At 44.4% G+C, this 27255-nt stretch overlaps 2 protein-coding genes across 2 annotated transcripts in view; one reads left to right on the top strand and one right to left on the bottom strand.

Annotated features, from left to right (window-relative positions):
- The window catches only part of iyd (iodotyrosine deiodinase), a 42521-nt gene that overhangs the window by 5755 nt on the left and 9511 nt on the right, over nucleotides 1-27255 (bottom strand). The window contains exons 3-4 of the mRNA XM_030405146.1: nucleotides 5601-5695; nucleotides 5105-5155 (exon numbers count right to left, since the gene is read on the bottom strand). Coding sequence (XP_030261006.1) covers nucleotides 5105-5155; nucleotides 5601-5695 — 146 coding nt within the window. The remainder of the gene's footprint in view (nucleotides 1-5104; nucleotides 5156-5600; nucleotides 5696-27255) is intronic.
- On the top strand, nucleotides 161-26860 carry ppp1r14c (protein phosphatase 1, regulatory (inhibitor) subunit 14C). Its single transcript, XM_030405151.1, has 4 exons — nucleotides 161-534; nucleotides 20663-20746; nucleotides 21614-21646; nucleotides 24224-26860. The coding sequence occupies exons 1-4, from the start codon at nucleotides 298-300 to the stop codon at nucleotides 24296-24298; spliced, it is 429 nt and encodes a 142-aa protein (XP_030261011.1). The 5' UTR covers nucleotides 161-297; the 3' UTR covers nucleotides 24299-26860.

Here is a 27255-nt window from a genome sequence, read left to right as displayed (position 1 = left end):
GTGTTTTCTTTTTTCTTTTCTTTTTTTGTTTTTTGTGTGTGTTTTTGATGGGCACAGATTTTGTTTTTAACACGAGACGGGCGCCTGAGGAGCCGCTCACTTCTTGCAGTGTGCGCTCCGCCTTCTCCCTGTCTCCGGCGCTGCGCTTTAAATAGCAGCTGTTTAAAAGCTCCTCACACTCTCCTGTCTGCCGCGCAGCACCCGGTCCCTCTCTCAGCATCGCAGCCCCCCTCCCTCTCACCACCCGACTCATTCACAAATTTACCTTCGAAAAATTCGCATCTTTTTTTCCCCGCAATGTCGGCCGCCAGCACAGAGACCAGCGCCCCGCTGCCGACCGCCGGCAGCCGCGTCTTCTTCCAGGCGGCGACCGGTGTGGGCTGCGTGGGGTCCGGCCCCATCACCGCCGGGGACGACCCGGTGCAGAAGAGACAGGGCAAAGTGACGGTCAAGTACGACAGGAAAGAGCTGCGGAAAAGACTCGTGCTGGAGGAGTGGATCATCGAGCAGCTCAGCGAGTTGTACGACTGCGAGGTGAGTTGACACCTTATAGAGTAGATGCAGGGAGGCAGGTGGAGGACGAGAAGTGTAGCCCACAGATAGAACTGAGGCTCCAGCATCCTCCACCAAGCAGGCTGTAGGGTGATTGGCGTCTCTTTGTCCTCCGCATCCCTCAAACCTGCTGTTTTTTACAGCTGAGGCGAGGGGCGCAGCGACACAAAAGCTGTCTGGTGTAATAATGTGGCTCTCTGCTGAGCTGCTGGACACTCCGACACCCCGCACTGTCTCCCCTCTCATTACCGCTGAGGGGGAGACGGAGAGGGAGAGATGGGTGCCGGGGTTCAAGAGAAACCGCTCGGCTGCGCCTTTTACGCACGGTTCGCGTCCGTCTTTTTTGTCTACATGTATTGCTCCAATTTCCCGATCATATTCAAGTCGTAGATCCAGCAGCTGCATTCTGAGATGGGTTAATCATTTTATTCCCTGTACCTGCATGTCTAATTCGGGTAGTCCTCCAGAGCAGGAGGCATGTAAAATCATTTTTTTTACTCTCAGTGTGAAAGCGACGCGCGATGCGTTGGAATCGATCCCTCTGGCGTTTCTATGCCAAATTCCTGACCTTTTCAAACCTTTTTACACCTTCTGAGGGGGATGATCTATCGCCAGGCGGTATCGACAGCCCAATTATTTTTGCGCTCTCACGTCCACAAGTCGCATTCTTTAACATTTAAAGAGGGAGAGAGAGGGGAGGGAAGGGGAGGGGAGGAGAGGGGGTGCCTTGGGGGGGCTGTGTGCGTGCAGGTTAAGTGTGTGTGTGGAGTGAGGATAAAGAGAGAGAATCTATAGGTAATGTGTGTGTGTGTGTGTGTGTGTGTGTGTGTGCCCGCCACCACACACAGTATGCTTCCAGAGCCAAGCTGGGGGGAGGGGATGGACCGGAGGAAGAGGAAAAAAGAAGGGCAGTGGGTTAAGGATGTGCTGATGCTGTGACTCTGCTCACCAGCCAATCACCTCCCCTCTGGCTCTGACCCCCTTCCTTGCAACAGAGGGTCCACACACACACACACACACACATAAACACACACATACACATGCACACGTACACACTGCAGGCAGGCGTACAGTGTGTCTATCACCTCAGCCTCAGCCAATCAGAGAGGAGGCAGGCGGTGTGAGGGTGCATGCACACGTGGCGTGCACGCAGTCTCCACTGTCGGGGGGGATGTGTTTTAATTAAACATGGAGAAGGAGACGTGTGAATGTTGGCGTGTGGTTATTCATTTATGCCACATGAGCATCTCCTGACTCTAACTGAGCTCGACTGCAGTGCGTGCGCATGTGCATAAGGGGAACGCCACGGCAGGACGCCGATCGTCAGCATCACAGGTTGTGCCCATCGCAACGCACACATTTCTTCCCCCATGCTGAAGGCAAATAGACCACCTGAGAACGCACGAGGAGTTCACGCGGCTACTTATGTGTGCTTTCTAACCCTTACGCCGGCTGTCATCTCGTTCACAAGCTCCCTTCCTCCTTCTACGCTCCTGCTGCGGTTCTCGCCCAAGTTGAAATGAGCCGCATAGCCCGTCTGAGCGCCGTTTACATTTCAAAGCCGGCTGAGCTCCTGGCTGCGTGTCAAGTCTGACATCAGCAGATACGCTTGATCTACAAGTCATATGATGCCTCCCCCAGCGTGGATCGACCGATCTTTTTGATGTTTCGATGGGGGCTGGAGGGCGTTGATCTCAGGGAGTCACAGCTCGGTCATGCAGGATTTGCCTTTTCTCTGCCTCCTCTCTTGAAGCCGGCCTGTTATTTGTGTAATGTAAATCTATATTTGGCTAAAGAGCGTCAAGAACACCCACCAGCAGGATGCAGTCAGTCTCTGCTGTGATTTCTGAAAGGGCAGACATTTAATTCACGTTTGTAGCATTACTGTGTCCGCATACGTCCTATTCAATCGATGGCAGTTCTACCGTCCAACGGTCGATACAAAAATCACCTAAAATGATCAACAGAACGTGAGGAAATAAAGGTCTTGTATTTGTATTGTGTGTGTGTGTGTGTGTGTAAAGGTTAGCATGCTAACCAGTTAGCAACAGTCCGTCCCGGTCCGACAGTCCTGTCCTGGCACTGTAAACACCCACACTCCCCTGGTGCTCCGATCTCTCAGTCTGGACCGCTATATGCATGGCTAACCGAGCCTACTGCTGTAGCTTACAGAAGCAGTTAGCGGGCGATATGCTGCTGGCTGTTTGTTCCGAGGATCATTTCGACAGCTGGACAAATCTTACATATATTGCACCTTTTAAGCTAAAAAACCATATATAAGTAGTACATTTATGAAACCTTACTTTGACGTGGAAATGATCTTTTCTTTAAGCCAAGTTTCAACTTGACATACATGATTTTCCTGCTGGCTATGCAGTTATGAGTACTGCACTTTGGGATGCATATGCCTCCAAGCCTGTGGTGAACTTTAGATTAGCTTTATGATCAATGTGCAGTGTGCACTCCCAAGCTTTTTTTGTCAACCCACTATGAAGTACACTCAATAATATGTGTTGCCTGGTTTCAATCTCCACTACCATCACTGTAACCTTGCTCTCCAAAAAGTTGGATTTTCTCTTCTGGTCCCCGGTTGTTCCTTGGTCGCAAGGCATGTGTCGTCAATTTAAGTTTATTTTGAGATTTATAGATCACAGGTGCATAAGTCATCTGAAATCTTTTTTAATTGTTTTTTAATGTTCAGCATCCAACACTTTCAGGGTCATAATTTTATTGTGGGTTGATACTAGAGTAGGTTTGCATGCTTCGATGTTCAAAAACACGTCCGTTTTCTCATACTGTTCAGTGCAACAACACACTATTCCCCCTCTGTTACAGCTCCTGTCTCTTTACGAGCCCCCTCCTTCTGAATATCCAGTCTGCTCTGATTGGTCAGCTCACACACGCCTGAGCCAGGACCGCTCACCTTGTCTCCAGCCGGCTCTGTCATGTTTTCAGCATGCAGTTAGCTTCACTTGTACCTTCAATACAGGCATAAATAAAACCAATTTGTGATATGGTGATGTCAAGAAGTCACAGAATTAAAGGCGGAGCTGCTGACGAGACGTTTCAGGTGATTCAGGAGCAGTTTTTTCCATGGCAGAGAGCTCCTATCAAGAACTTTTACCTGCACAGTAACCTATATAACACACTGAATGAAAGGGGAAAAAAAAGCATAATAGGTCTCCTTTTAGAGTTTAAAAGTTCAAGTCTAAAAACTTTTATATAAGTGAGGCCCCCAGGTTTCACTGAAGATATTCCCAGCAGCATGACACCTCCTCATATTATGTCTTTCACACAGCAAATGGGATAATATCACATGATAATCCCGAGGCTCTCGGGTGCTGCTGCCAGTCTGATATCATGCTGGCGGCTGGAATGGGCGCAGCGTTGACTGGCGCTTGAAAAGACATGAAAGCTGGCAGGATTTCAGAGGACGGAAGGTAATGAAACCAGTACGTCATTATTTTTGACACGTTGTCACTCCGGCGCATTGTTGTGGCTTACTTTCATCCGTGCATCTGTCTGCTCGTCCGTGAATAGATGGATGATGGCAGTGTTTGAGCAGGTGGACTCAAACGGCCGCTTCGCTGATGCCGTTCGGTCACGTGACTGTAAACAGGAAGTTGCCCTCTCATCGGGCCTGTTAACACCTCCGTGTTCAGACCTAAGATAGACGCAGGTGTGTGTATTTTGCGTTGACAGTGTGTGCGATGAAGAGAGGGAGAGACTGCTGATTTGGCTGTGCTGGTCCGGTGTAAAGGTCAGCATGTGTATCAGTTTCATTAGACAACCTGATACTAGAGAACATCACAGGGTGCGTTTGTGTGTGTCGGGGGGTGGTGGTGACTGTGGAGCTATTGATGCTGAAACTAATAGAGTGCGGAAAAGGGTGAACTCATTCAGAATTGGAGTCGGTTTTCAATAACAAGCAGGTGAGAAATTCTTTTTCCTTTTAAAATATGTTTCAGGTCTTACGGTCGAAAAAAGCGAGGACGAGCACAGACTCCCAAGTATTCTCACGCAGTGAGCGCAGGTCGAAGACGCTGATACAGAAACTGGTTTGCTCACAGAGGATTGTGGAAGTGGAAAAATGTGCAAGAAAGAGAATCATTATCAGTTCTCAACAGACAAAAAGACATTATGCATACATGGTACGACACCATGCATTGATCGAAGTACTAGTCATGCATTTGTTACCATCCCTTAAAGCTAACAAGCAAGCCAAATTCAATATCATATTACCGAAATTTAATTAGAAATCATAAAATTCGACACTTATTAAAGTTACACAAGAAGACTGGTGGCAATCTCTGAGCAGTAAATATGAAGCTACAGCCAACAGTCAGTTAGCTTAGCTTAGCTTGGCGTAAAGAATTGCGACAGGGAAAAACAGCTAGCCTGGATCTGTCCGAGGGAGGCGAAATATGCCTTCCAGCACCTCTAAAGCTAATTATGTCCTGCGCACTATTGACAATTATTACACATATATATTATGTTCTGAGATAGAGCCACGCTAGCCATTTCCAGTCTTTATCTCCTACAGTGTATATACCTTTTTGCCTCACATGAGTATGGTACCGATCTCCTCCGATCTCTTCCAGCTCTGCAAAAAAAAACCCCAATAGTATTTCTCAAAATTTCAAAAACACTTTCCTTAACCTCGAAACAAATATTTGCTTAAAAGTCGAATCTCTAGAATTTTTGCATTGAAAGTTCCAAGACCCTTTTTCTTTATCCCAAATGTTTACAACAATTTTCAAACCAAGAGAAACGTTTAATAGTCACATTCAAAGTCCCATTTCTGCCTTAGTCACATCTGATAGATTTTCATCGGCAATGGTGGCTGCTCAACAACAAAGACAACAACTCCCATGATCCCACGGCACGCACATATTTTCTTTAGTTTTGATTGTGAGAACCATAATGTAACCTCCATGCAGGGTTAGTAGTATACAGCCGTGTCTCTTTGTCCTCTGTGTCTCAATGTCTTTCAATAAACTGTTTTTTCCAACATTGGCTTTAATTTGCTTTGAGCCTTGGTCTCTCACCTCCGCTCCCTCTCGGGGCTGATGACAGAAGGTGAGCTCTGTCAGAGATGGATTCCCCTTTGCTCTCCTGGGATGTGTCGCCTCTCTTCATTTTGCTGTTCAGAGGACAGAGAGGAGAGAGCAGAGAGGAGGGGTTGACTTTTAGAGAGAGCGAGAAGGAGAGAGACAAGCCGAGGACCCGAGTGCTCCCTTGGCTGCTCTTAATACAGTGGAGGCCTTCACTGCAGTCTCTCATGCTCTCTTTTACATCTGCTGCTTAGTTGGTGCCACTGCTCACATCTGCATTACGCTACAAAGACGGTGCTGCAGTGTCCGTTAGTTCTACAAAGTGCAAGATCCCAACGTCCAAAGATTCAGGGAGCGTTTCAGCCCCGTCGGCACCCCTAATTATCGGCATCCATGAATTTGATTAGGTCATCCACTGCAGGCATAACACATAGCAAGCGTCGGCTACTGTGGTGTGACAACCTTTTTTAACACGAAACCGTCACCGTAGCTGCTGAGCTAAAATAGTTAGCGCGTGCCCCTTCTGGTGCAACAGCTCGACAGCATATTGAGGGTGTAAGTAACGTCATTTCAAAACCATTTGGGATCTTTGGGCTTTGGGAGACTTCGATTACACCAGGCAGGCTGTGTTGAGCCGCTTCATCTTTTTTTTTATGTTGGATTTTATGTTTTAAAACAAGTCCCCATCTACTTTAGGAGAATGCTGCAGTTTTGGGTGAACTGTTCCTTTTAATCTTGAAAAATTCTAATTACTTTCATGGAATATTACCCCTCTTACCCCCCATATTACCCCTCTTACCCGTGGGTGTCGTGTCCCACCCCCCATTAAATGGCCCTAATATGCCAACGCGCACCTTCTCCACAACCTCTGAATATTAAAAAAAGCCACATACACACTCACTAACTCACTCAGGAGCCCCACAGTGAGCGACTGAACCAGGCTGATTAATGCTGAATCAGGTCTACTGTAGGTGATTAAAATGTGTCAGCGCGTTGATGAGTCTGTCCGTCTGAGAGCGCGTCGTCGCAATCAATGCAGGTTGTTTAGTCAGTGTGTGTGTGAAAGAGAGAGAGAATAACACAGCGACAGAGACCGATGGAGTGGCAAATCTGCTGCCGGCCCGCGGACTCTTCAGTTTCATGCGTGTGTCGGGGTGCGCGCAGCAGAATGAGAGGGAGGGGGGAGACGCACTGTAATGCCCTACTTTTTCATGGCTGGGCATCAATAGAACCCCACTCATTGAGGCTTATTCATGTGTGCGAGCACAGACACTGCCGACATACAGCGCTCTGCCCTCAGGCCTTGTGTGTGTGTGTGTGTGTGTGTGTGTGCGTTTCATATGTGTGTGTCTATGGGACTGTGTGGATGTTTGCTGAAGGTCCGACGTGTTTTTTTGGGTTGAAGATATTCTGCTGCTCTTTGGCAGATTTGGGGTGGCGAGCGGTCATGGGTGCTCTTTCATGAATGGATGAGCAGGAGGCCTCAATTGTAGGGCAGACACACACACACACAAACACACACTCACACACGCACGCACACACACACACACAGAGAGATCAGAGGACATATTTGGACCAAATGGAGCAAGGAGAACTCGGAGATGGAGCATCTTCTTGTCCTCTTCTGTCCAGCGCTCTATTTCTTGGGGGGGTTGTGGTAATTTCCACACTGCTTTGCGTAGGAGGGCTGTCTCGAGGCGGTGTTTGTGTGTCTGTATGTGAATCTGGGTTTTGCTGCCGACCTCTAAGTGGGAAAAAAAATCTCTTTCAGTCTGTATCATTGCCCCCTCCTCCCCCACTTTGCTTCCCCTGTGACCTTGTCAATAACATTCCCTTTCGTGTTGTTCTTTCTGGGAAGGACGACGAAATGCTATCATGTGAACCTCACAGAGTAGCACAGGAGGAGTAAACGGTGCAATCCAAGCCAAGTCATTAACGACGCTCAATAGGTTTTGCGATAGCATGCCAGGGACAAAACACACACTTATTGACACACAAAGACAGAAGCGTTGTGTTACGGTTAAGGTTACTGCGTGCACACATGGACAGACAGGTGGGAGCGGACGGTGTTTTTAGGTGTCATTTTTCCTCATTATGTGCATCCATCACCTCGGACACCTCGATGGATGCGATTCGGCTGAGAGATCAATTGAACACATCTCATGACAGGAAGTGGGCTCAGCTCATTATGTTGGAAACCCACTGTAATTTACACTCTGCTGAAGGTCATAAATGTACAAACAGAGCAGGAGGCGAGGGCTGGAGAGGAAGAGCGAAACATGCGCATATTCTGAACTTGGATCCACAATGGCTGCCATTGATTTAATTATTACAGCCAGGCTGACAGATCCACCCATTGGGAGATTTAGTCGGTCAATTGGATGGTTTGCTTTAACGAGTGACCCTGATGTGTTTATGGATCCGACGGGGGGGGGGTTCTTGTTATCCATCTGCGCTCGGAAAGCCAAAACATTTATCTCTCTGCCGTTTAATCTGCACGGGAACGAAAAAAGGACGCTCGCTTAGCGCCTGCATCCGAGCACGTGTTGACACATTTCACCTAGCACCTGCAGACACATGCATCTGCTGCTAAAACAAATCAGAGGTGTTGACATGGACGGACTTTTATCAGACGGATAGCCACCAGCTGCTGAGACGCTTACGAACACGCACGCAGCAGATAAAGGTGTCAAATATCCATCTCAGAAAGCAAAACAAGAGTTTAGAGGTCATTATGTGTTTGTTCCCCTCTCTGTCGTCCTTCTGCACGCCTCATGCTGCTGTCGTTCCCGGCGCTCATCCTCCTCTGTCTCGTCTCAACGTCTGACCCGCCGGGACTCCCACCTACCCGTTTTCGATCCTCCTCCTCCGCCTCCTTCTCTTTTGTTCTGCTTTCATCCCTGTGGCTTTCACATGCATGCAGATTGGCCATTTTACGTCGGGAGTAGACGCCATTAATCACAGGCTGCTACATCGCCAAGAATGATGCGTCCTAGAAAAATGGAACACTGTGCTGAAATAAATAATCACCTCCAGATTAGTAGTAATCATCAGTGAGCCAAAACAACGCTGAACAAAATGTTGAGATCGAAACGATCCAAGCAAGTTTTCCTCGTACTTTTCTTCTCTTTCGCTTCCCTCCTGTTCCTATTTCCTTCCTGTCCTTCATTCTTTGCCACTCCATTAACCCTGTACGCTGTGTTTATGGGCTTAGCTGTGATATAATGCTGTCATGGGGTTTTTTAGATGTTCCTACCAACCCCTTGGGGAGGCGTATCAGTCTGCCTGCCGCACGGAAGAGAAAATAAAGATGGAGAGGGTGAGAAATGAAAAGATCGGGGGAAAGAACAAAATGTCGGCAGGTTATTAACTTGAAATATAGCTCTTGTAAATATAGCTCGGGAGTCCCAAGACATAATGGTACAAAGAAAAAAAGGGGGATGTTAAAATGACCGGGGTAATTGGCAATCACAATTAAGTGACTCTCGCTCCATTTTGACTGTCATTTGGATTCAACCTGGACCGGCGTTTGGATTTATTTAAGGCAGTGAATTAGTCTCCAGGCTTGCTTCAAACATAATGCTTGTCTGAAAAGTGATTAAAGTTTGACAGAATCTGTGAACAACCAGATGCAAATCATGCAAAAGATAAAATGGAAAGCCGCCGAGACAAGTGAAAGGAAGAGACGCTGGCTTTTCACACTCGCACACTGAATTTCTTGTCTTCCTATGACATCTCCTCCCATCCCAAGACGATCCGGTTAATCACTGGTCTCATTGTCAGCGGGGCCCGACGCGATTTATAGACTGGCTGTGTACGAAAACACTGACTCACTCTCTGTGGTTGGCAGTGCGAAAACAGATGCCAAACACTGCCGTCGTTCACACGTGCCCGTGAGAGGGAGGCCGAAAGACACAGAGAGGGAGAGAGGAGGGAGGAGATGAAGGGAAGACCGAGATAAAGGAGGTTCGTTGTTTTGACAGTCAAAGTCAGCAAGGTGTGATGGTGTGGGTGTGTAGTTTACTTAGTATTTCTACCTTTTGCATGTGCTGAATGACTCTGCACATTTGGTTGTGATGGATCCAATCAGCAAGCAAACGCTAAAACCTAACTTATTCATGGTAAGACGAGCTGAAGTTGGTCCGTCACTCCTACGTCACTGCTTCTGCTCTTTGTCTTCACAACAAAGGTTTTCTTCTAATTGCCTCTGAATTTGAGTTAATCCATAAATTGGACTGGCGGGCTGCTTCTGACCCCGCTGCTATTGACGTTTTAAGTCCGGTTTGGCTGGGGGCTTCGCTCTGCACTGAGAGCAAAAAGGTCCAAATGGGCCCCAGCTGTCAATAGGATTAGCCTCAGGGAGGAACTGCATGCCTGATAAATACAATGAAATGAATCACACGCCAACCCCCCCAAAATCACAACACTGTGAAATCAAGTCACGAGACAGATGCTGACAGTTTCACGGTTGAATCCACGACAATATTCAGTCCCTGAGCTTTAAATCAAAATTTAAACCAGAGGTGATCTCAAGGATTTTGACCTTCTATACCAACAGCACAAAACAGCATGTGTACGCCTGCAGCTGCTGTGGACTGGGATCTGTTGGGGGATGCTGCTGCGATCCAGTTCATCCTCCACAAAGTGCTTTAAGAGAGAATAGCTCAAGGTGGACACGAGAGGCCGATTAGGCAGCCTCTTGTCAAATCTTCTGTTTATATAGAGCGCTCAGTTTAGCAGCGACCTCTTTGCCTGTCTGCTGTTTTCAGAAGATGATGGTTTAGTTAAAAGTGATGTGATCTATACGGTCATCGTCTCTACATATATACAGCCGATGTCTGCTGAGGAGTTATGGTGTAGCTTTGAAACGCATGTTGCTATTCCGTAGGCTAGCCATGGCTAATGTGCATCTCATAAAACTGTAACAACATGTCCAGGGTACGGCAGTGCCACATGGAAGAACTGGTCAGGTTGGGCTGCTATAGTGAAGGCAACATTAAGAAAGTCGAAGAAGGCAAAGGGGAAAAAAGAAGTTGGCCGAATCTGAAGCTCCACTTTTGTCAGTCAGGGTTGGGTTATGTCTGATCAGAAATAGCTTGTTTGAAGTGTTGTCTGACCACGTTGAAAACGAAGCGTCTAAAGGCCCAGTCGTTTCCATTTGCACGCACTAGAAAGCAAAGTGAAAGACCGGATGCTGGTGCACATTGTCACACAATCTCTCCTGAAAGGCATCCATAGTGCTGCAGTGAGTTTGATGTTCACATGAAAAGTGACAGAAATAGTTGTGTGGCAAATGAAAATCCTGGCTCCTTTTCTCACCTCTGCACAGCTGACTAATCACAAGACTGAAGTGGGTGTGAATGTGAGATTGTCGGTGCTTGAAGTCTCCGGGAATGATCAGACACAAACCCTCCCTCATCCATCGCTGGAAAGGTGAGAGGTTTTTTGAAACCGTTCAACTGTATGAGAACTTCTTAGGAAGCGTACTGGTCGCTTAGGCGCTTATCTCACCGTCTTTCTATACCCCAGTACAAAGTAAAAAGAATGTGAAGTTGCTGTGGGGAATATAATTAAAGCATGATATGGTTTGATCAAGTATAATACAGGAAATCTGACACCTGCTGTATTTTAGGTATCCACTTTGAGACTGTCATCAACCCCTTGCAGTCCTGGCCGAGTTTGAGTTTCAGAAAAGGGTTAGGGGCCTTTCCATTGCTTTATTTGATAGAACCTGTGAAGAGTGACACGGGGAAACGGGGTGGAAGAGAAGGGACGACATGCAGCAATGGGCCACTGATCCCTGAGCTACTGCAGCAAAGGACACAACCTTTGAACAGTGAGTGCATGCTCTACCAACTGAGCCGCTGGTGGAGCCCCCAACCAAAGGTTTTGATGTCTTGGACTAAACCATCATCAGATGGTTCGTTCTAAGAAGTCGTCCTTGGAAACTCTTTGGGACGATCGATCTGACTATCAAAGGCTAACTTTGACAGATCAGATCAACCAACCGCATGACAAAGTGGAAGAGTGCCATCAGCGGAGCCGGTTGGTCCATCAAACTCTTCCCGAAGCCAGTCAGGAGAAGAGCGATACCACTTTTTCTGTCGCGGAAAACCTTTTGGTGCCGTTCTTTGCTTTTTCTGTCAATGACGACATACTCTCCAGTTCATTTATATTGAAACCGATGCTACAGCAGCATTTACGTCAAATTCTTTTTGTTGTTTTGGAACAGTCGCTTCTCTCGCTGTTGGTTTGATTACGCCGTCATCTGCTTGAGCTTGACCTCAAACATGGATTCCAACACCTGGCTGAGCAGCGATAGTGTTGGTCCAAGTTGGAAGGAAACAAATTATCAGGGCAGCTACAACCCTATTGTGAAGAAGCAACCGCAACAATGAGTGTGCGGATGATTAACACATTTACATCATAATTAGCTTCCGACGCGCAGCATGCAGAATCATTGTTATTTTTGACTGCAGTTCTCCTCTGAGGATTAATTCCACCTCCCGGGCCTCATTCACTAGCAGTTCCCCCTCTCTGATATACTGTGTCCTCTGGAGTACAGCTGAATCAGCGTGGGAAAGAGCTTTTTTTGCTGCAGCAGCTAACTTTATCCAGTGAAGTCACATCATCCGTGCTGTATGGTTTCAGCAAATTGCATCGCCAGAGGGGGGTGAAGAGAGAGGTGCTGGGAGGCAGAGGAGGGAGGGGGGAGGAGGGATGGATGAAGAGGAAAAGAGCTGCAGAAACACTTTCCATCGCCTAAGTGTTTCTCAGTTCCTTTACTTTGTGAGGCGTGAAAACCTTTGTTCTTATCGCTCCTCTTCTTACTTCTCTCGTGCACTCTCCCGCCTTTGTCCTCTCATTCACCTTGATCCAACCCGGCCTCGCCGCGATTTCACCCGTCCCCATCCTCACCCTCCGTTCTTCTCTCCCCCTCTCCCTCTCCCTCATGTCGCGAGGCCTCGTGAGATGAATCCATCCCACCTTGAGCTCCTCCTCGCTTTGATGTGACACAGCATGGCAGGATGGCGAGGGGGAAAGAAAGCTGAGCTGTGAGCTTTTTACTCCGTTGCGCAATCCTCCTCTTCCTTCCCCTCCGCCTCATCATCACAGTGACCCACTTATCTGTGCGCTCCCCATCTCGCCGTATGTCATTTTCTCCTCTTATGTAGTCTAATTACCGCTCTCATGCGCACCTCTAATTTCCCGACACTTACCTTTGGCAGTCTTCTCATCTCTGCACATTTTAAGAAAACATTGCTTGCTAGTTCAGAGTTTGGCTTATTAAATCCCTCAATTTCCCCTCCTCTTTAATGACTTTTTTCCGTGTTTACAATATCATCTCAACGTTTTAGCGTCTGCTTACTATTAAAATTCACCTTCCTTTCATTTTCTACTACCATCTTTCTCTGCCAACTCCGTCGCCCCGTTCCTTTTTTCCCTATAATCTTTATCCGTCACCCAAACAGAGCTGTGACTAAAGAAGCGTGGGTGTTATTATCTTATTTACCGGATAACTTCTCTTAGAAAAAAACAGATCATGCCGTGCGTGTGTGTGTGTGTGTGTGTGTGTGTGTGAGTGTGCACAATATTATCTAAGTTACGCGGGGGAACTATCACTGTCAGCCACATTCTGCACTGTATGTATTACTGAGACGCTCTGTTTCAGTATCACTACAGACAGACTGGATGTTCTGGTGCTCTTGAAAAACAAAAAAAAAAGAAAAAACACACTGTCTCCGTCTGTCTCTCTCTCTTACGCATGCACAAAATGCACGCACACTGAAAATGAAAACTAATAGACGGTGCTGTCGACTGCTGAGCCTCCATTTTTTAAGCATCTGTGCCTCACAGCTGTCGTGGTGGCCCACACAGAATCTTGCAGCGGCACCTCACTGTCAGGGCTGCAGTGGTGCTGAGGTGCTAAAATAATAAATGGTATGATTTCTCACATCATGGCACAGTTTTCAAACCTCACACTTTCGACGTGGCTTGATTAATAAATAGACACAGGGGGCTTAAAGTTTCACTTTAGCTTTCACAAGCCGAGGTTTCAGGTCACTCAAAGGGGTTGGCTGAGCATTACTGTGTTCTAGCTAATCTGCTAGCATGGTAACTTCCATCTGATCAAGCGGTTGTTACAATGTTATCCTCCATACACCATAAAGGGCTGTTGTTTTGAGTATAATGTTTCATGTGTTTTTATGTTACAATATATTATAAATCATGAGACACTGATAGCCGACGTGGAGATTGATTATTCACATACTGAAACCAGGTTGTATCAAGCCAGACGAACCAAAGGGCATATTGATTTTTAATGCTTTTGTTGGTGCCGTTACAAATTTGCCTTTTTTTTGTCTGTGTATTTTGCACATTTTTAGTCCATAGAACATGTCTTATGATATAGCAGATGACAAAATGTCAGTGGGATGTTAATTGCCAGCTGAGCATTCTATTATTCAGTGTAATCTTATATAGAGCATGCTGGCTGTGGGTTTGACATCGTTGTGTCACAGACGTTTTTTTATGTAACCATATGTTCCATTAGAAATTGATACTTGAACACTTGTTTTTGTCTTTCAAGTACAGTAGCATTGAACCATTTTCTCTTTATTATCAGACACTTGACATTCTGAACAGAGCTGCTAGATATTTTACTCAGAGGCAGAAGTGCACACTTGAGAATACTGTGATAACCAGATTGTAATACATAAAAGGTTTTTTTTTTTATATCAGATTGCATGAATATTCAGAGGGGGTATAGACTGTATTTTTGATAGAGATTGGATTGCTACTGAGATGGTATATTAATGAAACACGGCAGGCTAATTAACCTTGTTTTGTCCTTTGCTGGAGAGCTGTGCTAATTTTTCGTGTCACGTGCTGTATGCTAGTTCAACTATACAGGCCAGCAGCTAGCAGCTAAAAACTAGTCCACTGATGTAAAAAAAAAAGTTTTTCTGTGGTATTTTTGAGCACAAGTCAGCAGCAGGCTAATCAGCCGTTATCCAATCATTGATTTCGAGGCCAGTCTGCTAGCATGTCTTTAGCTACCCAGCCATTATCTCCTCATTACCTGTAGACTTCTGTGCTGGTGATCCAGCCCTGGCACTAGCAAGCTAACCTGCACCATTTGACTGTGCTATTTCATACAAGAGTTAGCGGCAATCTTACCCAGCCAGTGTGCGATCATTACCTGTGGACTGTTCATGGAGTCCTTGAAATAGAACTTATTTTAAATATCAAACCGAGCCAACACAAACGTCCTCAGCAATTATCTCTTCAAGAAGTCCTATTAGCTGCTGTTAATACAACTGGTAGTTCTAGTTCATATAATAGGCTATGAATAGGATTAACCATGAATCACTTGGTACGACTGCAATGATTGCCCGTCACCGGGAGTTTGACTCTTTGTTCATGGAGAGTGTTTCAATAGAGTTTGTGTTGAGTCACAGGGTCGGGCCGCTTACATTAGCTTTGATTCACCTCATCACACACGAGGCAGACTGAAAGAACGCTGCCAGCTGCTTAGCAGTCGGTGAAAAACAAGTCTGACACACATGCAACACACTTTCTCTGCGCAACAACAAACACACCCGCTGGGCTGTCTCTCTCTCGGTTTCTCTCTCAAACTCTCTTCTGCTCGCCGGCTCTAATGCATAGTCAACACAAAGTTGCCTTCATTACGCCAAACACTTTTGTTCCTTGTTATCGCTCTCGCACTGACTATCCTCGTAATGAACATGAGATACACACTGACTCTCTTTTCCTGTTTTCATCACTGTGTCTTTCTTCTGAATGTACAAACACACAACTTTGCTCTCATCTGAAACAAATCGTGCTTTATTCTTCCCTTATACACACATATTTTTAGTCTAACACATTAAACTAAACTAATGTTGCCAGTGCACTATTTTGGCATTCGACACAAGAGATTTGTTTTACAAAGATAATGCTGATTATAAGAAGTTAAACACAATTTCAAATTTTAGGAACATTGAGGAAACATTTTTTTCCTGCATTTTCTCTGAATTTATTGGTGTTTTCATTGCGGGTCACTTGTTTCCCTCAAGCAATTTTTCCATCTGCATGCCGGCATTTTCAAGTTTATTTTATTCGTTGCGTGTATCACGTGAATGTCCTACATACATATTCAAATCACCGGAAGAATTTGTATGTCTATTGACTCCTCATTTGATCTCTTGGACATTTGTCTCGTCAGGCATGCTCATATTGTTTCTCTATTTCTGTCTGGTTTATGTTTGTGCTGTTTCTGCCGCTTGGGATTATATTAAAGAAAGAACAAAAAACATCTTATCTTGTCACACACTGTAAAGGAATACCTCCCCATATCTCCTATATGAAATATGTATTTCTCGAGTGAGGTCCTGTAGTACTTGCGTGAATGCCTTTTCAACCTGTGCCTCCATCCTGTCTTTCAAAATGAGCTATTATTCTTATTTTGGCATTATTTTGAATGTATTCTGAAGAGTGTGTGTGTGTGTGTGTTTGTGTTGCCTCTCCCTTTTCTGTCTCCTGCCTCCCTCGTCACCCTTTCACTGCCGGCAAGATGGAAAATTATTTCCCCCGAGAAGAAGTGGTGGGTGTGACCTCAGCTATTTTAGGCTCTCAATCACCAGCAGGACGACAACAAGTTCGGCGTTTATCCGCATGTTAAGTGTGTGAGTGTGTACGAGTGTTTCCATTCTTGCCATTGCAAGCAGTATTTTTAAACACACCGAGGTACTTTCTCACAAGCTCCATGGAGAGACAAGAGACCAAAGCCCCGTGGTGAGTGTCTCTACAGAAGATTGATGGGGGCAAAGATTGTCCGTGTGTGTGTTTGTGTGTGCGAAGATTTTCACGTCGTTGGCGATTGCCTTCGGTCATGCTTCACACACAGGCCATGCTTGCCCTAGTCATCACCAATCACAGTGACAGAGGGTGACGGACTGCCTGCTGACAAGTGGAATAGTCAGGCGCTCACACACATCTGCACACACACACACACCAAGCTGTCAAACTGAGTGATAACCACCGCACGACAGACAGATAGATGGAAAGACAGACAGACAGATATATAGATAGATGGTGCTGTCTTTTTCCCTCAGCCCCCTTTAAGAAGTAGGTCAATGTGTTAAAAAAACTCTCCTGACAGGTTTTCACTGTTACTCATTCTAATTCACTTATTCATCTCTATTATTAGGTTAAAGCCTCTCTCAGTAGCTTATAGATCCCTGCAGAACACAGCCAGCGTGCATCTCATCTCCTGTTATGTGCCATTCATAACTGAGGCCGTGACCCCCCCGTGCTCTGCTAGTCTCTCCGGACTCACAGGTAGCTGCTCTCAGGTGTAAAAGTAGTTGACCTTTTCAAGAAGGAGCAGCCGACTGTGATGATTTGTTTCTTGAAATTCTAGTTCGGAATCGTTAATGGGTTTCATCCAGCCTCAGGGCGTGAAACCCGCTCAACCGCGTCTGTCAACGTTTTTTGAGACCTGATTTAAGAATACTGCTGCCCGGGGATTTTATTAACATATCCTGCCTTACAACAGAGCGGTGACAACAGAAACATTAAAGTTGAGGAGAGGGTTAGAAAGGTTTGAAGGCTCTATGAACATTGACAGACCTTAAAGGGGCACTATGTAGTTTTGGAGAAGAAATTCATACTCAGAATTTTTTTATTTACTCTATTAATGAGGTAGTAATACAAACTCAGAAATATAACTTTTTTTTCCATATCTGAATAAACAAGCTGTTCTCAGAGGAAACCAAGGTCCCCAGGAGACTGTATGAAGCTAGAAAGGTGGCAGGGTCCGCCACATAAAAACAAAGTAAAACAGTATGGAACTGTGTCGTATCAGTCAATGAAGATCTTTCTCTCTTCTGATTAAAAATTCTTCCCCAAAGCTACACAGGGAACCTTTAATTTGATGCATTTTTAGAAATAACGTTATTTTTCAAAATTGCAGTCTGCCCATGGACAAATTCAATTAGCAGGAACTGCAATTTTTGTTTAATTAATCATGCCTTCAAGTCATATTCTCATCATGTGAGGGAACATGCTCGTCTGGCAGTGCTCGCAGAAAATGTCAGTTTTACTGTCAGAAAGAAATACTACGTAAAATAGGACATTTTGTGTTTCATTCAGCCAGATAGGTTAATCTGAATAATTATCACTGTCCTTACATAATATCCAAAAATTATAGTGTCATATATATCTAGGTTGTTAAAATTAAGTAAATAACCAACTGTTTGACTTTCTAGCATCTGGTATACCAAATATACGGTGTCATAAAGCAGCATCATTAGGTTCATTATTTCCTCTTCTCTCTTCAACATAAATGTCCCTCTTCTTCCCTCCATCTCTTTCTCTTGTCCATCCGTCCATTTTTCTCTCTCCTCCTCAGTTTGAAACAACTCATCGCTCTCTCTGATGTCTGGCATTTGCATATGACCTCGGCCCCTCTGGTTTCACAAGCACACACACTTCTATAGATGACAGGCTTTGATATGTTCCACCACATTCCCTCGTTTCTCCTGCCTCCCTCTCCTTAACGAGGGGGGGGGGGACTTCAGAGCGAGACCCTCTCGCTAAGACTTGGAGAGAGATTTCAGCGAAGAAGAGGTCGTAGGGGACGCTCGTCAGCAGGGAGACTGAGGTGCTTAAAATGCTGGTTGTGTAAATGCCTCTTAACGGCTCAGGAATAAGGATGAAGGTGGGGTAGCCTTGTGTGCGAGTGCGTGTATTGAATGTCAAGTGTGTGTGTCTGCGTGTGTGTGTGTGTGAACAAATGCAAATGAGTTATGTGTGAGCCAGGTTTAAGCATCGCTGATGTCAAGTGGAATTTCTGACAGTGTAACCCACAGATATGAGGTTTTATGGTCACTGCTTACCTGAAACATGTAAGTTCCTGTTTAATATTCAGTCCCACAGTGAGTTCCACTGCACTAATAGTTCGTCTGTAGTTATACTGTCATCACAGAGCACATAATGTACCGCTCGTCTTACATTTGGTATTGTAATTTCCGCAGGTATAATTGTGAGCTAATTCCATTCTGCGCGCATCAGCCCACCCACGCAAAAAAAAATGGAATCGGGGTGACTGAGTTTTAACGCTGAGAGCTGAAATCACATCATCCTTCCATCCTCCATGTTCCTGTGTCTGAATACCATCACACGCTCCGGGCAAAAAGCACACAGGAGTTCTCTGGGAGACCGAAGCACACACACACATGTGCATCATCTTTCTATGTTACCGGTGTGTCATGTAGAAGTTGTGTTAGGAAAGTTAGTCAGCCCCAAGCATTAACGAAAGGTATTTTTGTTTTTGAACGACAGTTTTCAATCTTAAATTGTACTTACTAATTTTGGTGTTATGGCTAAAAATAGCTTGTGTATTATTAATAAAGTTATTGTGAAAAACAGCTGAACTATAAAGCCTTTCCAGGTAAGAAACTACAGTAGTGGTAATTCTAAAGCCATTTTTGGAGATCCGTTGCACCCATTTTTGATGAACTTTCTAACAAGCTAACAGCAACAAAACCTTTATACGTACTATTGAGCCCTGCCAGTATACAGGCTGGATGACATTATTGGTATATGTTTTCCACTATGTGCTTACAAATACTTAACTGCTCAATTAAAAAAACAAAGAGATTTAAAATCTTTGTTACAAGGGTTGGATAACCTGAGTGAGGGATCATTGGAAAATGTGTATTCAGTGTACATACTTTTATCATCTGATCTATCAACATTGGAATTTTTGTATTCTCTAAAATCGGCATCAGCCAAATCCAGCAATAACTGGGCACAAATATACAGTCGTCTTATGATCAGCAAGTTATTTACTTTAGCTCTTTGGCCTTGGTGGAATTTATTTGCTGGAAACGGCTTACCATGGGGTAAATGTTTGGTTCACGATTCAACCAAGTGACCAAAAGAATGAGCTGAAAGTGACTGACATGGCGCTTTGTTGGAACCTGAGCGCACTGATCGATGATGATCGAAGTTAGTGCTGCAAAAAGTCGGACAAGAACACGTATAATTGACAATTCTACAAACCACTGAAGGCCAATGCCATCGTTTTTGAAAATCTTGCTTGCGCTTTCATAAGAAAGATATAAATCATGGTAAAATAAACTGGTTAGGCATCTTAAACACTTCAAGTTTAGAAAAAAATGATGGTTACAGTTATTACAAAGGAGACATAGTTGCCAGGCTGTAACGAGATGCAATCTGTAGACCCTCTCGTAACAATCCCGTTCGCTTCATGTCCAGTCGCCACCCTCACTTTCCATCTCTACACATAAAGGACATACTACTTCCTGCATTGACAGTGAGGGCTGACATTGAACGTAAATCGCGAGGTGCAGACTCATCCAATATGCAGCAGAGTCCGTTTTGCTGCAATCATGCAGTATGTTGTTAGTTTGCAGTTTCAGCTGTTGGTGGAGCACGAAGAAGCAGCACATGTACATGGTTTCCTCCGGCTGTAATTCCCAGAAGGGAGAGTTTGGAAGATACATCATGCGGTAGCTGGGAGGAAAAGGGTTGATCCTCCCTGCATGCCTCTTTTTACACAAGCCTTGTGGTGAAATAAAGTGAACCAGAGGGACACGGGACCTTTGAAGTGGTGCTGAGCAGACTACAGCATCCAACCACAGAGCCACTAAACGACCCAGCCCTGGCAGCTCGGCATGACACAATGACATTTCCATATGATAGTGCTCCTAATAGGCAGATACACTGTGTGTTCGGGCTATGTGGAGCTTAAAGTGCAAGAACGTGTTCTGAATACAAACTAAGATTTGTGCTGAGAAGTGAAATGAAGGGACTGAACGTGAGAGAACATGTGTAACTGGGATTGATTTGGGGTGAAAATGATGTAAAAATAGGTTTCACTGGCATCACTCCAACACTGAGATTCTCCAGTTATCCATTTTAACTTCCTGTTTGTCTCATCTCCTCTTGCTGGCTTGTATTCATCTCCTTCTTGAACTGCACTCTGTGTCAGCAGCTCACTAACCAAGTGTGTTTCTGTGTTTCAGGAGGAAGAGATGCCAGAAGTAGAGATAGACATAGATGACCTGTTGGAGGTCACCAGTGATGACGAGAGAGCCAGCAAACTGCAGGTATACCCCTGTGACTGTGTGTGTGTGTGTGTGTGTGTGTGTGTGTGTGTGTGTGTGTGTTAGTGATTGTCTTTGCAGCTACACATCTATTTTTAGCAAACTCCACTATGTTCAGACAGAAAACAGAGTTTGACTGCTGGACTTTTGTGTTTAATCACCCCAAATGTACCGACGGCACAGACATTAGCCGTAGCTAGCGAGCAGCATATGCACTGACAAAGTGTGTATTGAGTATGGCTGCAACTGCAAAAGTGACTTCTGCAAATTGTCCAATCAACAGTCAAAAACCCAAACACTCACTTCATTTGATGTGACATAGAAGACAAGGTTTTGAGAGTGCGCAGCCTCTGACTAACCTCAGGACTAACTAGAACTTCAGTCCTCTCATTAACCACGTGTTTATGAAGTACATTCATGAAGCATTAATCCGCTGCAGTCTGACGTAATTGTACTGGATCCATCTATCTGGTTTCTGGACACACACAGACAATATGTTGTCTCGATGAGATGAAGCAAAATCCTTGCTTTAAAGTCAAACTTGTCATCATGTCACTGCTTTGCATGCTGGTTTCCTGAGTCTTCTGTCAGTGGATAAATTGGCATCGCTGCCTTTTCTGCTGTACATTATGTTTGATTTCTCCCTGTATGATTCTTTATGCCGGTGCATTCAAAGACACTGTTGATGTGTGATTGTGGCAGATGCCAAAGCCCGATTCTCACTGACGTCCACAATTTAAAACCCACTGACAAAATAAACCTGCTGACGTTTAATGGTATATTAATTTTAACAGTTTCCTAGAGCTCCAGTGATTCAAAGACTAAAATCCATCATCCCCTCACTCTGTTTTCCCTTTTTTTTTAACACAGGAATCATTAACAGACTGCTACAAACCAACAGAGGTGAGTATGTTTAGTGTGCCTGTCATCTGTACAATGAAACGCTCAATATCAATGACCTGGCAGCTTTTGTGTAGACAGACGTTATTGATGCTCACGTGCACCGCTCGATTCGCAGCGCATAGAGCGCTGTATGTTGAAGCATCGTGTCCCAGATGTGCCAGTGTGTGGTTAATTAATGTCTGGTGACAGTCGTACACACATTTCCCTTTTCACAGTCATGCTGACCTAAATACCACAAAGTGCTTCAAAGAGAAAAAAAAAGGCGATGTTTGACCCTGTTAGCAAAAATAACACTTAACGAAATTTGTTTTGTTGGGTCGGTATGTGTTTGTGCGAAGGGGTGTGTGTGTGTTTGCGTGTCGAGTGTTTGGGTGCGGGTGAGGTAGGGTTAAGCTATCCCAGTGATTAAAGGTACTGCAGACCAATCACATTACACCTCTCATACGGCAATCTCGTCCAGGCTGGACTCCCCCATCTGTTGTCAGTGAGCTTGTGTGTGTGTGTGTGTGTGTGTGTGTGTGTGAAAAGCATTAGGTCGTACTGCGACAACCACTACAAGGTCATGATTGTTATCCAAAGCTACAGAAGTGTCCGAACAGGTTGACAGCCGCTTATACATGTCACACACAAACACAAACACACACACACACACACACACACACACACACTGTAATCCCTTGTGAGTGAAGTAGCACAGATGTCATTTTGAACACAATCCCACAAAGGAGGCATCAGCTGGGGATAAACAGAGAAGCAAAGAGAAAAAGGTGAACATGACAAAGGTATACTGGGAAAATAACAGGAGATGAGGGGGAGCAAGTAAAGGATAGGAACTGCTATTATACACTGTAGAGATGGAAGGGAAGGGTACAGAGGGATGTATGAAAAGACAGCTAGAGGGAGAAAGACAGAGAAGGAGGAGAGGTACAGAACGGGGGCATCAGTAATTAGGTCACGAGCGGTGTCACCCCTGAGATAATGAGGGGGATTATATTCTGGAATATTCCTTTTTACAACCTCGAGTTTAAACCCAAGATGTGGCTCCTCTTTGTCATCCTTCCTCACTGACTCAGTTTCTTAACAATCTAGTCCAATCCATCCAGTTTAAAAAAGGCACTCCCACTTTAATTGGAATTTGTTTTCCATCCCTTTAGTATTAATTCTGATTTATTTTCTTCTTCATGGATTCAGAACAAAATGAGATATTTTTGAGTCGACTCCACTAAGTAATTTTGGCTCCCCTCTCCTTTAATTACCCATGGCACGAAAAAACAAAAACTAATCTAATTCATTTGGTTGTCGATTACCCTGAAGAGCTGACAGTCACGTTTTGTATTGCTGCATTAGATACCAATATTAGAGCGTGAAACAAGCTGCCGCCAGGTTCTTTTGCCAGCATTTTGGAGAATTCACTTATTTGCTTTGTTGTCTGCACTGAATTTGAAGCTTAAACCCGCAGCAGGTTTCGATAACTAACATGGGGAAAGAGCTTGTCTGACTTTATATGGAGAAAGAAACTGGGGGCAGCATATCACCAGAGTAACCGCTGATTAACTGTAGCTGCCCTTTGCCTCCTGGCTCAGTTAGCCATGCAGCTAGCAACTTGAACTCGGGGTGCCGCTCAAGTGACCTTTGGACCGGGATGGGTCGGAGCTAGGTGGTTAGCATGTTAAAATGTTATTTCTTTACATTCCCTTGATATCTTTTGGTCATTTCATGTTTTCAACTACATTTTTTACACATTGCACCTTTAACAAACAGTCACTTTTGTTTATTTGAATCACAGGCTAGAGCTATGCTAGCTGCTTCCAGTTTTTATGCTAAGCTAAACTAAGTAAACCTAGCATTCCAGTTGGTTTGGAAAGGTGCCACTAGAATCTGTTTGGAAAGGGCGAGCATGTACAAAAAATAGTTGACTGAACATGCCATCGTCTATCGTGAGCTAACTTCAATGAATCAGATGAACAGTAGGAGGGGCTACGACCAACAGCGGCTCAAGCTGGTAAATCGAACTCTTGCTCAGGGCAGTAGAGAGAGGAGAGAAAACATCTTTTCCATGAAGAAAAGCCATTGTTGTTTTCCGACGAACAGTCGCTTCTCTCGCTGGTTGTCACATTTGAACCACACTCGTCATTCCTCATAGGAAGCTGACTGGTTAAACCAGTGTGTGTTCGGCCACAAGCCCATAGCTTGAAGCCTATCATTATCACAAGATCTTGTGAATCCAGCTTCCCGCCAGCTAAATAATAAGGTGCTGCCTGCTGTAACGTGATGTGAGAGTGGTATCAGTGTTCTTCTTTAACTCTTGGGCAGGAAAACAACTTAAATTTTCTCAAAGTGTTGAACTTTTCATCAATTCTGTTCAGGCCTACTTATGTTGTTTACGGTTGTCAATCACATCCCATAAACAACAGCAGGACTCCTCTGCCTGCTTTAGTCTGCAAAATCAAACAGAGATTTTAATTGTGGTGTTCTTATTTGGGAGTATTTAATGATCTAATTTGGTAACTTTGCTGCATGTCAAACAATCAAAGACATTTTCCTTTTCTTTAACCTGTTTTTCTCCTTTTCTTGCAGGACTTTGTCCGTGAGTTGCTGGGCAGGATAAGGGGAATGAGAAAACTCAGCGCGCCAACCAAGAAGGGCCTATAATGGCTGTAACGTCTACCATCGATCAACCATAAACTACATCATCTCAGCTCCACCTACTTAACCCACTCAACATGGACTGTCATCACAAAGATTAACTTATCTAAACATAACAGCATTAGTAACTATTCTGCAACCTGCAAACATGCACCACGAACTCCATGCATTCAGCAATCGTCATTCATTTCACAATCACATAGAATAACAAGGCGTATTATAATATTTGACTGTTGATAGGTACTTAAGCAAAACAGAGCTGACATGGTTCGATAGCATACAGCCACAATGAAACGTCAGGCCTGGAGCGTGCCAGAACTGCAACCCGTGCTTTAACATCGACACCACCTTATTCCACACGTCAGAGCCATGTTACAAGCCGACGCTGTGATCCCAACAGCCATAAAGACTAAAAAAAACAAAAAAACACCCACAGATCTCAAAAAAAGGGAGGTGGTAAAAAAATTGTTTGTACTGCAGTAGGTGTGAAATTAGCCGTAGCACTACGTAAACACAGTGCTTCATGATTTTGTTATTTTTTACTGAGGTGTTTTGCTGTTACTTCTTTTTAAAGAAAAAAAAACTGTACTGTACGTTGCCATTTATTGTTCATGTGATTGAAATGTGGTCTCCGACTGTTTTTCTTTTTTTGTCCTACTTCAAAGTCGACCTGCTTATCTTTACTCCGTCGGTGCTTGTGAGGGAGATCTGTAGTTTTATTTTAAGCACAAGGCGGTAAGGTAATGCATCACTTCTGTCCTTTTTTTGTGATACGTAACTCTGGGAAGAGTGGGGATATTTTAGCGAACAAAGGCTAAAATAGCACGAAGATCTTTTTTTTGCTTTTTTTACCCACTGTTCTAGAACACTTTTCACCACAGCAAGGCATGATGGGTGTTGCAGTCCTCTGTCCGAGACTACAAAACCTGTATGATTGGCAGCCTTTCACCAACCATGTTATGCGATGTTGTTCATTGCTCTCCCTCATCAGAATACATATCAGTTTGGTCATTTCGGTTTAAGCACAAAGCCCAAAAGCTGTAGTTGTTTCTCACTCTCCGGTTCACTTAACTCTGCTAACTTGCCTCTCTAATAGCAGCTGACGTTGCCTTCAAGGAATATTCAGGATCAGTTCACCTTTTTTCCTCAGCACTGAACCTTAAATCACTGACAACCTGAAAGGCAAATGCGGCTGAGTCAGAACCCAGAGGACAACTTGCAACTTTTGACACTTAAACCTGTCGGGTCCTGCAAGGGCAAGGTGTGCCAAAACCAGGAGTATTACATCCTAAATGTCATACGTCATGGAGGCATTTGTGCGAAACAGCATTTCCACAGAATAGTTTTAAGTTTGTGAGACGTCGTCAGGGGTTTGCGCGGAATTTTAAGATGTTTGAAACTTCTCCAGGTTGCAGGAAAAGATGTTTTTAATCGAATAATCCCGGGTTCAAGAGGTGGATTTAGTTATTTATTATTGTTAATGACCTTCTGTGCACCAACACACTCTAAGCAAACCTGTAAGCTCTGGTACAATCATGGCTGGTGTTATGGCGTTGGGCCCAGTTTCACTTCCGAGCAGTTGATTGCGAACCAACCGGAATGGAGCAGACCTAAACCTGCCCTGTGATATACAGTATAAACCCTCAGCTGCCAAAGACAAAAGCAGGGCAATGTTTGATTTTACATGACACTTGCGAAGCACCCGTCTTGCATGCTAACAACAGAGATAAAACACTGATAAAGAGTAGAGATATTATCAACTTATAATCGAGCAAAAAAAAACAAACCTTTTTGACTTAGCTGCCATGTCTGACTTTGTAGAACTTTTTTCTTTTGTGTTGAAACAACGTGACGGTCACGTTGGAGAGAATCCAGGAAAATTTAAAAAATATGGTGCTGTTTTTGATGTTCTTCCCAGGTTTCGGTCGTATAAAGACGCATTTTCACTGTCGAATGATGCCAGACTAATCCGTCTGCAAGAAACGTATCTGTCTTTATTGACAGGGTGCATACAGTCTACAGAGGAGTCCTCCTCTTATCTCCTTTTACTCAATTTGAACTGGACTGGAGTGGGAGGGAGGTAGCAATGGCTGACTTGTTTTCCGGATCAGTGAATTGGAAGGTAAAGTTTAGGAGGAAGCCATTATAGGCAACTGAGATGCATCCAGGGCTCACGTCGAGGTACTCCATAGGATATTCCTCTGTCAAGAAACAGTTCAGGGGCAATAGGCTGATATTTTATAATTTATGGGATTTCGTGTGGAGAGTATTTTGAAAGTGTCCATACTAGAAAGCTTTAAGTTTGCATGTGTTTTTAAAGTCGCATGTCGAGGGGAACATTTTGTTGGCCCAAAGGTTTTTATTTCACAGAATAAGACACTTTTTCCTTTTTATACCTTTTATTATGATTATAATTATTATCAAGACTAAAATATTCAGTTTTTCAGCTGCAGTTTTGTTTTTCTGTACATCCACGATAAGCGTTCTTGTTTTTAAAATGTAATGTGGTGTGTGGTTTGTTTTTGCTGATAATAAAAATGCAGAAAGACTCTGTACTGTTTAAACAGATACTCTCCCTGTGTATTTTTGAGTTTATTACGGGGAACGGATGTGTGTCTTTGTGTTTAATTTAAAGCAACGATTCAACATTTTGGTTGCAATACGCTTATTGGCTTTCTTGCTGAGAGTTAGCAGAATGTGTACAGAGAGAGTGGTATCGCTCTTGTCATCTTAGTCACGACCTGCAGCACGTTAGTTTAGCTAAGCGTAAAAACTGAAGACGGGTGGAAACAGCTTTCCTATGTCTTTCCAAAGGTAACAAAATTAACCTATTAGCAACTCTGAAGCGTACTAATTCTAATGTTAGTAAAAATGGCTAGTTTTTTGTTTTTTTCTGTTACCAGTCTTCATGCTAAGCCAAGCTAACCAGCTGCAGGCTGTAGCCGGTTAGCCTAAAAGGTTTG

The sequence above is a fragment of the Sparus aurata genome, chromosome 22 (assembly GCF_900880675.1).
Source record: "Sparus aurata chromosome 22, fSpaAur1.1, whole genome shotgun sequence".
NCBI classification, from domain to species: Eukaryota; Metazoa; Chordata; class Actinopteri; order Spariformes; family Sparidae; genus Sparus; species Sparus aurata.
This window is presented reverse-complemented; position numbering and strand designations above follow the sequence as displayed.